The sequence below is a fragment of the Cyprinodon tularosa genome, unplaced genomic scaffold, assembly GCF_016077235.1.
Source record: "Cyprinodon tularosa strain WSP-4 unplaced genomic scaffold, ASM1607723v1 ctg58, whole genome shotgun sequence".
Taxonomy (NCBI): Eukaryota; Metazoa; Chordata; class Actinopteri; order Cyprinodontiformes; family Cyprinodontidae; genus Cyprinodon; species Cyprinodon tularosa.
This window is the reverse complement of record NW_024039318.1, coordinates 1,343,736-1,356,622: the sequence shown is the minus strand read 5'-3', so window position 1 is coordinate 1,356,622 and position 12,887 is coordinate 1,343,736. Positions and strand designations below refer to the sequence as shown.

At 38.3% G+C, this 12,887-nt stretch overlaps 1 protein-coding gene across 2 annotated transcripts in view; it reads right to left on the bottom strand.

The window, feature by feature from the left end:
* sipa1l3 (signal-induced proliferation-associated 1 like 3) overlaps positions 1–12,887 on the bottom strand; it is a 90,119-nt gene that overhangs the window by 14,420 nt on the left and 62,812 nt on the right. For both annotated transcript variants that reach the window (XM_038306320.1, XM_038306321.1), the window contains 8 exons: positions 12,240–12,370; positions 9,609–9,797; positions 8,918–9,092; positions 7,560–7,663; positions 2,999–3,156; positions 2,331–2,913; positions 656–754; positions 392–567 (listed from right to left, as the gene is read on the bottom strand). In XM_038306320.1, coding sequence (XP_038162248.1) covers positions 392–567; positions 656–754; positions 2,331–2,913; positions 2,999–3,156; positions 7,560–7,663; positions 8,918–9,092; positions 9,609–9,797; positions 12,240–12,370 — 1,615 coding nt within the window. The remainder of the gene's footprint in view (positions 1–391; positions 568–655; positions 755–2,330; positions 2,914–2,998; positions 3,157–7,559; positions 7,664–8,917; positions 9,093–9,608; positions 9,798–12,239; positions 12,371–12,887) is intronic.

The window sequence follows — 12,887 nt, the reverse complement described above, 5'->3', positions numbered from 1 at the left end:
ATGAGATTAGCAGATAATTCCAGAAGAGGAGACAAAGAGAGACAGATTTAGCTAATTCCTGTTAAACAAATGCTTGTCTTTTTGTCTCCATGCCTGGTTTCACTTGTTTCCACTCCAGCTACACATTGCTGTCTCTCTCCGTTAGCTCGCTTCCTCTTTTCACACACTCCCACACAAAATCCTCTCAGAACACTGGAGTCTGGCCACTACCTCACCAAGTCTTTTGTTTGTTGGACTGGAGAGCATCCTGTGCTCATCGTAGCTCGCTGCTGTCCTTCCACCACAGCACACTTTCACACAGCTTTCTCTCCTGCCTTCCCCCCCAAGCACCTTATAAGCAAATGACTCACAAAGTCAGCCTTGCATGGATTCAATTCCTAACTGTACACACCTGCGAGGTTTGCCTTCTTCATATGGAGGAATGATGACCACTTTGACAGTGACCGATGTCCTCAGCAGGTCAATCATCTGCTCGTGAGTGAGCGTCACGGCGGCAACCTTGCAGATCTCCACCAGTCGACTGCCCTGCCTCAGTCCCGCCTGCCAGGCGAACCCGTACTCCTCCACCTGCACAAAAAAAAGTCTCAAGTTATGCACCGCCAAGCGTGTCTGTAAGCTGTAATCCGGTATGATGGTTCTGCTGATCTGATGGTACCTCAGCCACGGTACCGTCCAGGCGAACATGAAAGCCCAGCTGTCCCAGCCCGTTTCTTCTCAGCGTCATATCCACAGTCTCACATCCTACTGTCAACGACTGTTCAGAGAGAGGGAACCAGGATTATACTTAGAAATTTTTCAAGAAAACTTCAACAAGGATAAATGAATCAATAACAAAAACTCCAGTCTGGGGAGATCAGGACTCTCTATGTATATTAACTCGTTTTCAATAGTATAAATCCCTAAAGTCTAGGAACTATCCAGATGATAGCAATAAATTTTAATATTACAATCTTTTTATTGAAAAACATCAAACAATAAAACAATATGAACTAAAACTCGCACAAAAGTTGGAAAATAGGGGCTAAGTGACCACTAAACCCCTAATCATTAGATATCACCAAGATATCCGCCAATGTCTGGAGGTGGATAAATAACAGTTTGATGTCAATCAGACATGTGAAAATGCAACCTTTTTCTATTCAGTGATGCACCATACTTAATAAAAAAATCATTCATAAGTTATCCAGACTCACTAATGGCTTAAAAGTCTTAGATATGTAATCATTTTTCTTTTAGAAAGACCCTGGTGTACAATTTATTCACTCTTAAGACAGTTAAAAGTTGGTGGCTTCCTTTATATCAATACACAATAACAGCAGGAAGGAAAAAACACTTGAAATGTTGCTAAATATAGTTCTTGATGAGAAAACGCAGACTGGTGCATGTCTAGATGTTCTGAAGGGGAATAACAATGAATGCCGGTTGAATTAAATTTCACAGGTTTCCAGGTGAATATGAACAAATTCTAAAAATACCGGAACAACCACACTACCTTACAAATGAAAACCGCTAGAGTGCCGGTCAAGTATGAAATATCTGAGATGGTAATGACTGGTAAAATTTAAACAGTTCAACTAGTTTTCCGAGTGGAACTACAAAAACAAGGCTTCTAAAAAGTCCTCCTAACCTCAAATTGTAATTAGTTAGCAAGGGTCTGACAACACACAAATTCTTAAATAGCTCATCAGATTTTTTTTGTTTTGTTTTTTACCCAAAATGTTCCTACAGGTAAAATCCAATCTTATCAGTGATATTCTCAAAAAATGCATTTCTTAATATCTTTGAGAAATCACTAAGTTTTGGTTTCAGCCAATTTTCTTATTAGATATAGAAAAGCTTATATAAATAGCATTTGGTTTAACTGTACAGATTGCTTTAAAGCAGCAGCTTGATGTCAGCCTCCTTTATACACTCCATGGATAGCTTCCAGTATCCTGTTTGAAAATTCATGTGTTAAAGTACCAGGAATCACCAAGACTTGATCACAATGGGGGAGACAAGTTTTCTTGTTAACAGAAGTGGACTCACAGGGGGTAGAAAAAAACTGTTCAAATTACACGTTCAAGCTTGACCAGATTTTGCAGCAACTACATCAAACCAAATAATGATTTAAAAACAGAAGTTTGAGATTATATTATGCTGAGAGTTTCATTTGCTGCTACTGCAAAAGTAAAAATTGGTGGAACAGAGAAGATCAGAACTACCTCAAAATTCCTCTTCTTCACCTCAATTCAACAATAGTTAAACCTATGAGAACATCTTTAAGCCAATATTACCACATAGGTCACTGCTCTCTACATCGTGGTGTTTGGCAGCTACTATCCTCTCACCTTTAACCTCTGCACCATCTCCCTGACGTCCTGCGTAGATCCTTCTGGTACTCTCACAGCTATGTGCTCCCCTCTTCCATAGAAGATCTTTAGCGCCAGCCTCTCTGGAGTCCAGCCAATCACATCCATGCAGAAACAGTTAAACACCAGCTCTTTGGTGGAGCAGTCAACGAGGACCACGTATTCGGACGATATACCCAGAGCACAGGGAAGCTCTGCAGCTCCTCCGCTGAAGTCCTGGGCCAGGACTCTCCAGGCGACGGCCCCGGCTGCTTCCAGCTCTGCGCCTTCTCTTGCTTTCGTGCGCTCGCGTTTCTTTGATGCAAGGGAGATGAGATTGTTCAGTTTTCCAGTTGTGTCCAGGGGCGTGCTGCTGACGTAGTTCTCTGCCAGGTCCCGAAGGTACTCCTGCCGCGTTCGTGTCGCCATTGTGTGGAACTTATCCGACTTGTGTGCAGCGTTTTCAGCATTGATAATTTTGGCTAAGAGGAAGTTACGAAAGTTCTCGGGGTCACGAAAGCTGACTCCGCTGGGGATGGGTGGTCCAAAAGGGGGAACATCCTCCATCCGTGTTACAGCAACACTGAGACAAAAAAAGCAGGATTTGTGGAGTTTAATTTAATGAAAAATAGAAAGTGGAAGACTATTAGTAAGCTGTTAATGCCTACCTGTAGTAGGTGCTCTCTGAGCAGGGGTTGTGGACCCGAACAATAACAAAGACATGCTGGAAATGGGACCTGATGTTCTGAGGGGTGAAAGGCAGCGCCCCGGGCTCTTGGAAGATTATGGTGACGATGTCATTACCTATGTGTCTCTTCCTCAGGAGCTGGGGAAAAGCAAAAACACAAGATATAAAAACTGAGCAGACTCTGTGACCGATGTAAATTGGGCCGCCCACTATCGGACCCAAAACGACAGCTCTTTATGTAATTTGTTTATCTGCCTCCTGTGTGGGTTTATTTGTGTCTGTGTGTTCATGTAGGAAACATGGCCCACAGTCCAGGCTGAGGTTGTGATGTGGAGCCCGCCAGCCTTCTCTTCAGTTCCACACAGAAGTGTGAAAGTACCAATTATGTAATGCAGTCAACAGGAGCATCATTTAGTGATGCTGATACCAGATGCAACATCTGCAGTCCACTTTTCTACGCTAATATTAAGCAACTCCAGTTTGCTTTGTTTTGATCCACTCTCTCACATATTGATTTGGATTTATATTTGTAATTAGTAGTAGATTTTAAGGATTGTTCAGTTAGTGTTTCCAAAAGACAGAGATTCTGCTTTTTTGAGTTGCATAACATTAATAAAGAAAATAGATGACATAATGATGAAAAATTATTTAACAATCTATAAATCGTTCTTTAATATTTTAAGCGATGATACATATCTAAACCCCACCTATGAAGGTCTAGAAAGATGAGTAACTATCACTAAAAAAAGACAAAGGAGCTTTCTCAGGAGCTCTGTGAGGAAATGGTTTGATCAAACCTTAGGATTTCCCCCATAAATGTACATTCCAGTGGACCTATGACCTTCCTAAAGAACTTTGTAATGCAGTAAGAAACCTGTCTGGCTATGTTAGTAAGTTAGTAAACAACATTTAGTCAGGATAATGGAGAGAAATTGCAAACAATATACTCGAAGGATCACCTGACGAAATAAGTGCTTCGTGAGGAATTTAGATATGGCTACAGAGTTTGAGGAGGCACTTTTTGGACTGATGAATCTAACCCAGAGGTTCAAACAGTAGTTATAGTGTAAAATGGTCATGTTGATGTCCAGAAGAAAACAATACCTATGGCCAAACATTAAGGTGACTTAATGATGAGGCAGGGCAGGAACATACAGTTCTGATCATTCTTATAGCATTGAGGACTCCAAGAGGTGCCTGTCTCTTTTAAGTAGAATATGTGATTACAAATTAAACCTGCTGCTGACTAACTTATCATAGCTGATCATTTATACCGCAAAGAGAAAATAAAACAAAACTAACTAAGTCATCCAACGTTTGGTTGAGGAAGAAGTGTTTGGATTATTTTAGAGACACCTTATCAATTATAAGATTTTAGTCACACTGCAAGTCAGAATTTGCAACATGGAAGCCATCTAACATCTTTTAGGTAAAGACTTTGTCACATGATGAATGGACAAATATTCCCAAAAATGGTTACAGTCAAGTCAGCACATATCAAGAGCGTGTATTTGTAGTTAGGAAATATGCAGCTTTACTGTCTAGTATCTACAAAGCACTGCAGATGGGGGTTGAATTATCCTGCTCATATAATCAAAAAGCACATTTCAAGGAGTGTCATTTTTCACGCCTTTACTTTTTAAGTCAGTTTCTGATGACAGAAACATAAATATTTTTTTTTCCAGCTTTTAACAACACCACTGTATGTCTGTTGAGTTGAAGGTTTGGATGTGTTGGACTGCAGCTCTATTTAATGTATAATAATTCTACAGTGCTAGAATTTGTTGCTGTTCTTTGTTTTGCTGCTTTTAAACCATAATCCATGTTGCTGGGTTACCGATTCCAGTGTGATTATGTTTGTAGTTAGATGCTGCCACCTACTGGTTCACTTATGTATGTAAACCCACATTCTGTTGAAGCCTTCATCCCTGCAGATGGAGTTATTGTGCAGTTTATCAAGCTTCACATTCTGATTAAAGGTATTACCATGACACACTATAAAAAGTTCTAACCATCCTGAACATCTACAGGGTAGCATAGATGGATGACTATCTGAAAACAACTGACAACAACCAGAATTATTAAATGTCTTGTAGCTTGTACCATTTTTTATGTCTTTATTAAGTTTAATAATATAAGAATATTATTGACATTATTTTTAAGATCTCCTTCTCCAACTAAAACATGGTAGTGTTGTGTAACATCGTGTTTACTTAAAAAGCTACTTAAAGCTACATTTTAACATTGCTCCAAGACATCAAATTTTATCATCTATTAAATGTTTAGTACAAGTTTTTTCACAATAATACGACAATCAGTTTTTACTGAACAGATCAAGAGTATGGAGCAAAATTAGAGGAAAGATTTAAAAAAAGAAAATGCTGTAAAAAAGGATTTTAAGCGAAATAAAAACAACAACAAAAAAAGAAGAAAAATAACTTGAAAAGAGATTTAAACTTCAAAAATATTTGACAGGACAAAAAGTTAAAAGCTAAATTACTGATTTATTTATTTTTCTGCTATTTTTTTTTATTCACATTTTTAATATACAAATAAATGTAAAAAATAAATAAACTATGTTATAGGGATGCCCCGATCTAACGGTATAGCAGCTTTTGGTTTAACTGTACAGACTGTGGCTTTAAGAACTCACTAATACTGATATTGACCCAATACTGGGGCAGCAACTAATGATTATTTTGCAAATCGATAAATCTGTCAATTATTTTTTGAATAATCGATTAATAATCAGATAGCCAAAAGATTCCTTAAAGAAGATTTTTTACAAAATGAAACCAAGGGAAAATAAAACTTTTTCACTTGAGGAGTTCTGGATAGAGCATATTGACAGTCGATTTTTTTTTATTTTTATCTTAAATGCAAAATGCTTACATATTTGTTTTTACAATTTGGTAAAATTACTGCTCTAAGTGAGCTTAAGGCTTGTTTAATAGTATCTATACACTAGTTAACAATTAATTGATTAATAAATTAGTTGACTATTATTTTAATAATCGATTAATCACCATTATTCCAATGAATTGTTTGAGCCCTACCCAAGACGGTTTCTGCATAACGCACACATTATAAATACTTATCTTGTGGTGTGGAAAGATAGAACATCTTTGGACTAGTAATATTACTCAAGAGAACAACATTCAACAACATTAGATATAAGACAAACTGACCCATTTATTATTCACCAATGGGTTACATAAATGTTAGGTTTTATTAATATGCAGATAGAGATCAGGTCCAGGTCATTATAATCCATTATTAGTTTTTTTTTCCTGATATCAATATTGGACTGGGACATCCATAAAAATGAAAAAAGAAGAATGTAACATTAAAACATTTTAAAACTGGAAAAAAAGACTAGAAACTAATAAAGTAAAAAAATACTAATAGATTTGTGTCAACATTTTATACAGAACTAAATTAGTTTTAAATTGTTTTTTTTTTTAAAAAGAGGCTGAAAGCTTTAGCAGTGCTAATTTATTCCCTTACAAAGACCCACATGGGTAAAAATCTACAGTGTTCACAGTAGTTAACAAAAAACATTTTCGCAAAAAAAAATTGCTTTGTTAAAGCAGAAGTTTTACAACCACAAAAATATCAACATACAAATGAAATATTGGCCTCATCACAAAACCCTGAGGAACCCCCTATAAATTCACTGTCACTATTAATCTGTATTATGCAATTCTGTGTGTTATAGTAATATTCATATTTACTTTCTTAAGGGCTATTTAATCGAGACACTTCTAACAGTAAACTCCAGTTTCCTATGCAAAATAAGTTGCATATTTCTTTCAGGCTCATTTGATTCCAGTGGTTTTGCTAAATTTTAACCTTTAACTCCTTGTAATAATATACACAAAGCCTAAGAACTGTTATTAATATGTTAGTCAGTAATTAATTAATAAAAACAAACATATACATGCCCATGGCGAAGTGAATTACTAAATCTTTTATTAAAAAGTTACACATAGTCTGATTCAGCAGCAAAGCTTTAGGGTGCAACTAAAGAGATAATTAGAGACTTTGAGCAGCCAAGACATACAGCATCTAAGGCAGAAAACTGAGCTGATTAAATTAAAACCTATTGCCAAATACAAACTCTGATATAGAGGTGGCTTTTACTGTAAGAACATTAGAAAGAATATGCTAGGATAGAAAAGCTTAAGTGAAAAGAAAAAAAAAAACCTATACTTACAACTACATACTAGTGAACCCCACCCAGCAGTGTGCCAGTTAAAGACAGAAAAACAGAGCGGACAGAAAAGCCACAAAGGCAAAGAGAGCAGAGACTATAAAAACACAAAAAGCTACATGAAAGAAAGAAAAACAACCCAAAGTGAAAGAAGAAGTAGTCACAAGTTAAAACATAGATTTTTGGTTTTATAACTCGGAGTAAAAAGAGATGTTTGAACTCACAACCACAGACATGCTTTTTTTTTCCTTTTTCATATACTCCGCCGTGTTCAACCAGTTGCAAAGCACACAGCCTCAGGCAGCTTTGGCTGTTAATGAGCTTTTACCTGCTGAGGGTTGTTGGGCATGTACGGCAGCATGGTGGACACGTGGAACATCACCTCATAGCCCTGGTAGGTGGTGTAAAGGGAGTGGGTGCCTGTTGAGTCGGCTGAGGAGAGAGGAAAAAGAAAGATGTTTATATTTAACATCAAATGTAGATCACAGCTGTGAGCTTTTGGGTTAAGCAGACATGTTTCCAAGAGTCCACTGAGGAATAAAATCCTCTCCTGTCATTTTGGTTACTGGTCTACAGCAGCATTTCAACAAGTCTAATGATCGTCAGAAAGTTTATCTATTTTGATAGTTGAACTGAAAAAAGTGAAACTCATAAAGATTCACAGAGTGATTTATGGCTTAAAGTTAAAGAAAACCCAAAATTCAGTTACCCAATATAGAATGTTTTACACAATCATGATCAAGACTGCTGACTCGAGAGTTCTCCACCACACAGTGACTACCATGTAAGAACTTTACTGTAAAGCACACTGGCTTTTTAAAGCCTGCTATAACTTAGAATATTAATGTCAATTTGCATGGGAGGAAAAACTGTCACGTAAAAACAGATTTAAAGGAACAGATGCAGCTTTCAGAGAACTGAAGAAAAGCCGATTTCAGAATTTAGTGAATATCTACAAAAACCCAGAGCCACTGAGTACAGCCGCTCCTACAAATAGACACAATGTCTAAAGCACCTCACGGTGGATTAGGAGAAAAAGAACTGAACTGTTGTTTAAGAGGCCAAAGTCATTTTAATTTGGATCCTATTTAATTTGGTTATCAAGAAGTGCAGAGGCACAGAACCATGTTGTTTGGGGTCTAGTCTGAAGTTTCCCTAGCTAGTGATGGTTTGAAAACCAAATCACCTGCTGATGTTGGTCCAAAGTTCAAAGTAAGCACAGTCAGGGACCAGCAAACTTTAGATAACCTTATTCTTCCCTCTGGTGACAAACCTTATAAGAAATGCTGATATCATTGGCACTTTTCCACAAAAAAAGAATAATCTTTAATATTCCTGCTGTCTCTCTGCTTGATGGCCAATCTATGAGGTATGGCCAAGAGGATGATGGGAGACTCCAGACCCAACCATACAGAAGGCTTCCATTACAGCTCAGTGGTTGAAAATCTGTGCTAAAAATTAATAATTACATTTTCTAATTCTTAGAGAAACAGATTTTTTGACTAAATTAACAGAAAAAACCCTTAAACTTACACTGTGTAGATACATTTTCTATGGGATTCACTTTTTAAAATAAAACTGAAATATGAAAAAACTTCCAACCCTATTCGACTGTAAAACGGTCTTTCTTTGCTGTCTGGTGGTAATGTAGGACTATATCTATTACAGTAAAGAGATAACTCTCACTCTTGGTGTCGAGCTGTGCAGCGTATTTTGAGAACCCTTTGAGGAGCACCTGCTCCCCCAACAGATCCAGGAAGGCAGAGAAGGCAGGCGACGCCTCTTCATTGTTGTACATCTCCTCCTCTGTGCTTTGGCCCGCACGACACAGAAGAACACCCACCTTGTGCTTCTGACTCAGCTGCAACATGCATGGACACACAGGACAAAGACAGGCAGATGAAATGGTGTACATCAGTTTGAACCTTTAGAGCTTTAACCCAGCTGTAATGTGTATTTATTTATGGACATCCATTGCTCACACACACAGTTTCTCTGTTGCATAAGCCACCTACACAAACACCAAACCAAGTGCTGGCAAAATACCGCAGACTTGCACTTAACTCGCTAGGAAATGACAGTGAGATAACATGACCAAACATTAACATTTTAATGGCTGTACAGTCGTACCAACACATGACAAACCTGCTTCTCCACAGCTTTCAACGTCCACATTTTGTACTTTGCTCCAACATTAAATCAGACAGACAGTGTTCAGAGGCATTTACTCTCACTATCTGACCACACTGTATGTCACCGCATTGACCAATGCTGTATCTGGTTGGCATTCATTTTAGCTACCTGATATGTGAAGAAAAATAGCAGCAATGGAACATTTCATCTGCATGAAATTCAGACAGAGTAGCATTAAACTCACCCCTTGTTCATCCAGTTTAAGGAGCTGTTCTGTAACTTTGGCTGTGCTGAGCGCCAGCCTCAGACAGGACACATTGAGCTCAGGTACGACCTGTTCCAGGACCTCTTTGAGGGGAAGACCTCGAACAGTGCCGTGCTTTCCTGTAGATGCCACAGCGTCTTCCAAGATTGAGCCTCGCAGGGTCACAAGCTGCAATTGGAGGGAAAGAAAGTAATGATGAGCAGAATGAAGAGAATTTATATTTCTCTTAAAGGTATTTTATTCAGAATTTATGTGGGGGGTGGGTGTTTTTTTTTTTTTTTTAAAGCTTTTTAGTCTTTAGCAATATAAATATCTAGGATTGCTCAAGTTTTTTCAAACTGTAAGAGGTCATACTTTTCCAACTTTTCAGGACTATTAGGACTTCATGGCTAATCTCTAAGGGAAAACCTGTGGAGGGCAGTCTTGCCTCAGATTTGCCACAGTCAACAATACTTCCCAGCCTTTATTAAGATCACAGCATTTAGCAACTGATTAGATGTCGCTTTGAGATCACATTTAATATGATCAAATCTATTAGCTCATTCAGGTCACTTTAGAAGCTCCTTTTTACGGTTTCATAATCTTATGTAGAAACATTCAAATGATGCCATTAGTAAAAAAACAACTTCTCTTACAAACCACAGACACCTTCACATAACAACTGGACTTTTACTGAGTTAAAATGACATACACTATCCTTACTGAAGGTGCACTCAAAAGGTGTATTTAAGTGTACTCAAAATGGGGCAGAATAAATGTACAGCTCACCTCAGACTTATTTTAAAAAACTGCTTTTCAAAGGAATGATGCACTCCTTTAAGTTGGTCCAGCACATAAAATCCTCACAAGATACATTGAGGTTTTTGATTATAACATAAAACCTGAAAATATTTAAGAGTCTGAAATGCAAGATATGTGAATAATAGTAAAAAATAGTTCCATCAAAGCGAGGAGTAATATCCATCTCCTATTGTTAAGCAAAGAGCTGTATAGCCACAGTGTACCTTCTCCTGCTGAGGGGTAATTAACTTCCTTAATAAGAGGGAGACAAACACTGTACTGAGTAGGTAGAGCCAGAAGGAGGGGGCTGATCTCTTCTGGATTCATTAACAATGCATAACACGAGTTGGCGGGGGCCAGAGACAGACAGCTGAACCTCAGAGACTGGATCTGCCGCAGAGATATGAAACCCGATTGACAAGCAGCTGAAGTTATGTAGTTTTTGTTTCAGCTCTTCAGCCGCTGAGTGACGGCAGAGAGAGTGGCCTGCTGAGCTGGAATATCAGAGGGGGAGTTGATTAAGGAAACAGTGATGGGAGCCCGAGAGAAGGAGGGCACAGAGAGCAAATCTCTTCACCTTGCTGTGTCAGCACTGCCGCACAGAATTAAACGACATACTTATGAGCGGAAGGATATTTGAGAGGCTCTGCGGCTTGAGTGGGACAAAGTAAATTCAGAAATCAATGTCTTTTTTTCCCCTGTGTGGGAACAGCAGGCCTGGTTCTGTTAGCTTAGCTCTGTGTGCTTGAACAGAGAGGCTCTATTGTTGTAATGGGGCTAAGCGATGAAGCCAGGCATCCATGTAATCCAGCTAAAGACAACATCACACCAACCACAGCGAAGACTAGACTTTAGACATAAATACAATGAACAGGGAGAGGGGTTAAAAACAGTAATCTGACTTAAAGGACTTCATGGAGCTGTTCTTTGTGTTTCAGAAATGGTAACTTAATGGGAGACTTTCCTCAGTGTCATTTAATCTTAGTATAAATTCAACTATTCTGTGAAGCTTTTCTGCAACGTTTTTCCCCTTTATCGTCCTGATTTTTCGTCCTGATATCGTCCTTTTATTTGAATGGTCGAATCATGGAAAAACACTTTTAGAGGCTCCAAGAGACTTGAGAATGGGAATAGCGTTCACTTTTATGAATGTACAGCCACAGCTGTATATGTATGTGTTAGAATGGCCTAATCAAAGTTCAGACCAACATGCATAAAAAACCTAAAAAAGGAAGCAAAGAGAGGCTTTCTATAATCTCTCTGACTGAGCCTGAACTTCTTTCTCTGCTAACAAGAATATAGAAACATTTTAGCCTTTGCTTCAGACATGGAAAGCTGCTGGTGATCGATATAACAATTTGTAAACACTATGGATAGTGACATCACAAACTATTTCCTCAACAGAGGAAACAAAAACAAACACTTATTCTCCCTCACAGTCTGTTTGGTTTATCATAAAAATCCCAGTAAATGTCCTGTTGTTTTTGGTTTAATGTGATAAGATGAAGATCTTCCAGGGGTACTCGTGCTCATTCATGGCACTAAATATCCTCCATGGAAGCCAAACAAAGTTGTCATTGAAGGCTTGCCAAATGCTCCAGACACAGCAGATAGTGTTTAGTTTGGCTTTTATGTGCACAGACTGAACAGGTGGAATGTTCCCAGGGGCTGGGTAGAGACAGGGATTGAGTTAATGGCTGAGAGAAGAAAAACTAAAGGTAATATTCAAGGCAGAGAGGAGATGGAAACATAGGCAAGGGCATTATTTGGAGGCATTCCAGAACTGTCATTCAGAAGTCCTCAGTAACACAAACAGCACAGGAAGCATACCTCACTGGTCCTGACGATGATGCGGTACTGGTACTGGTCTTTCACGTCTTTGGTGTCCTCAAATTTCTCCCTGCGAATGCTCACGGCAACAGGACCCAGCTTATCATCCGTTCCAAAGTAGTTTGAGTGCTCTGTTGAAGGACAGAGTTAAGCAAGGTTACAGTTTGTGCGGAGGGTAAGTATTCATCTGTTTACGCCTGAACACAAGCTTCTGTTATGTCTATGCCTGCAACAACACAGGAGGTATCGGTACAAAAAAAAACAACTCCTTACAACGGATCATAAAAGTCAATTGGTATTTGTTTTCCCACAGTTTCTACTGTAGGACCTAAAACAAAAGGAAATATTAATTAACATAAGCGTTCTTTAACCTTTTTGAGGTTATACAAAGCGGGAGGGAATGTGTTGAGCCAAATAAAGGGCAGAGACCATCTTACATTAATTTTGAGGATGGACAATATGGCCAAAAATGACAAAATATTTCTTGCTTTAAGTTGATGCCATTTAATTCCAATACAGATATAAACAATATAAAACAAAGCCCCTGAAAAACTGCCAAGAACACCCAGAACAAATCCCTGAACAACCGTCTGAAAATTATTGTGCATCATCTTTAAATTTTTTTTATGATATGACATTTTTATTTAA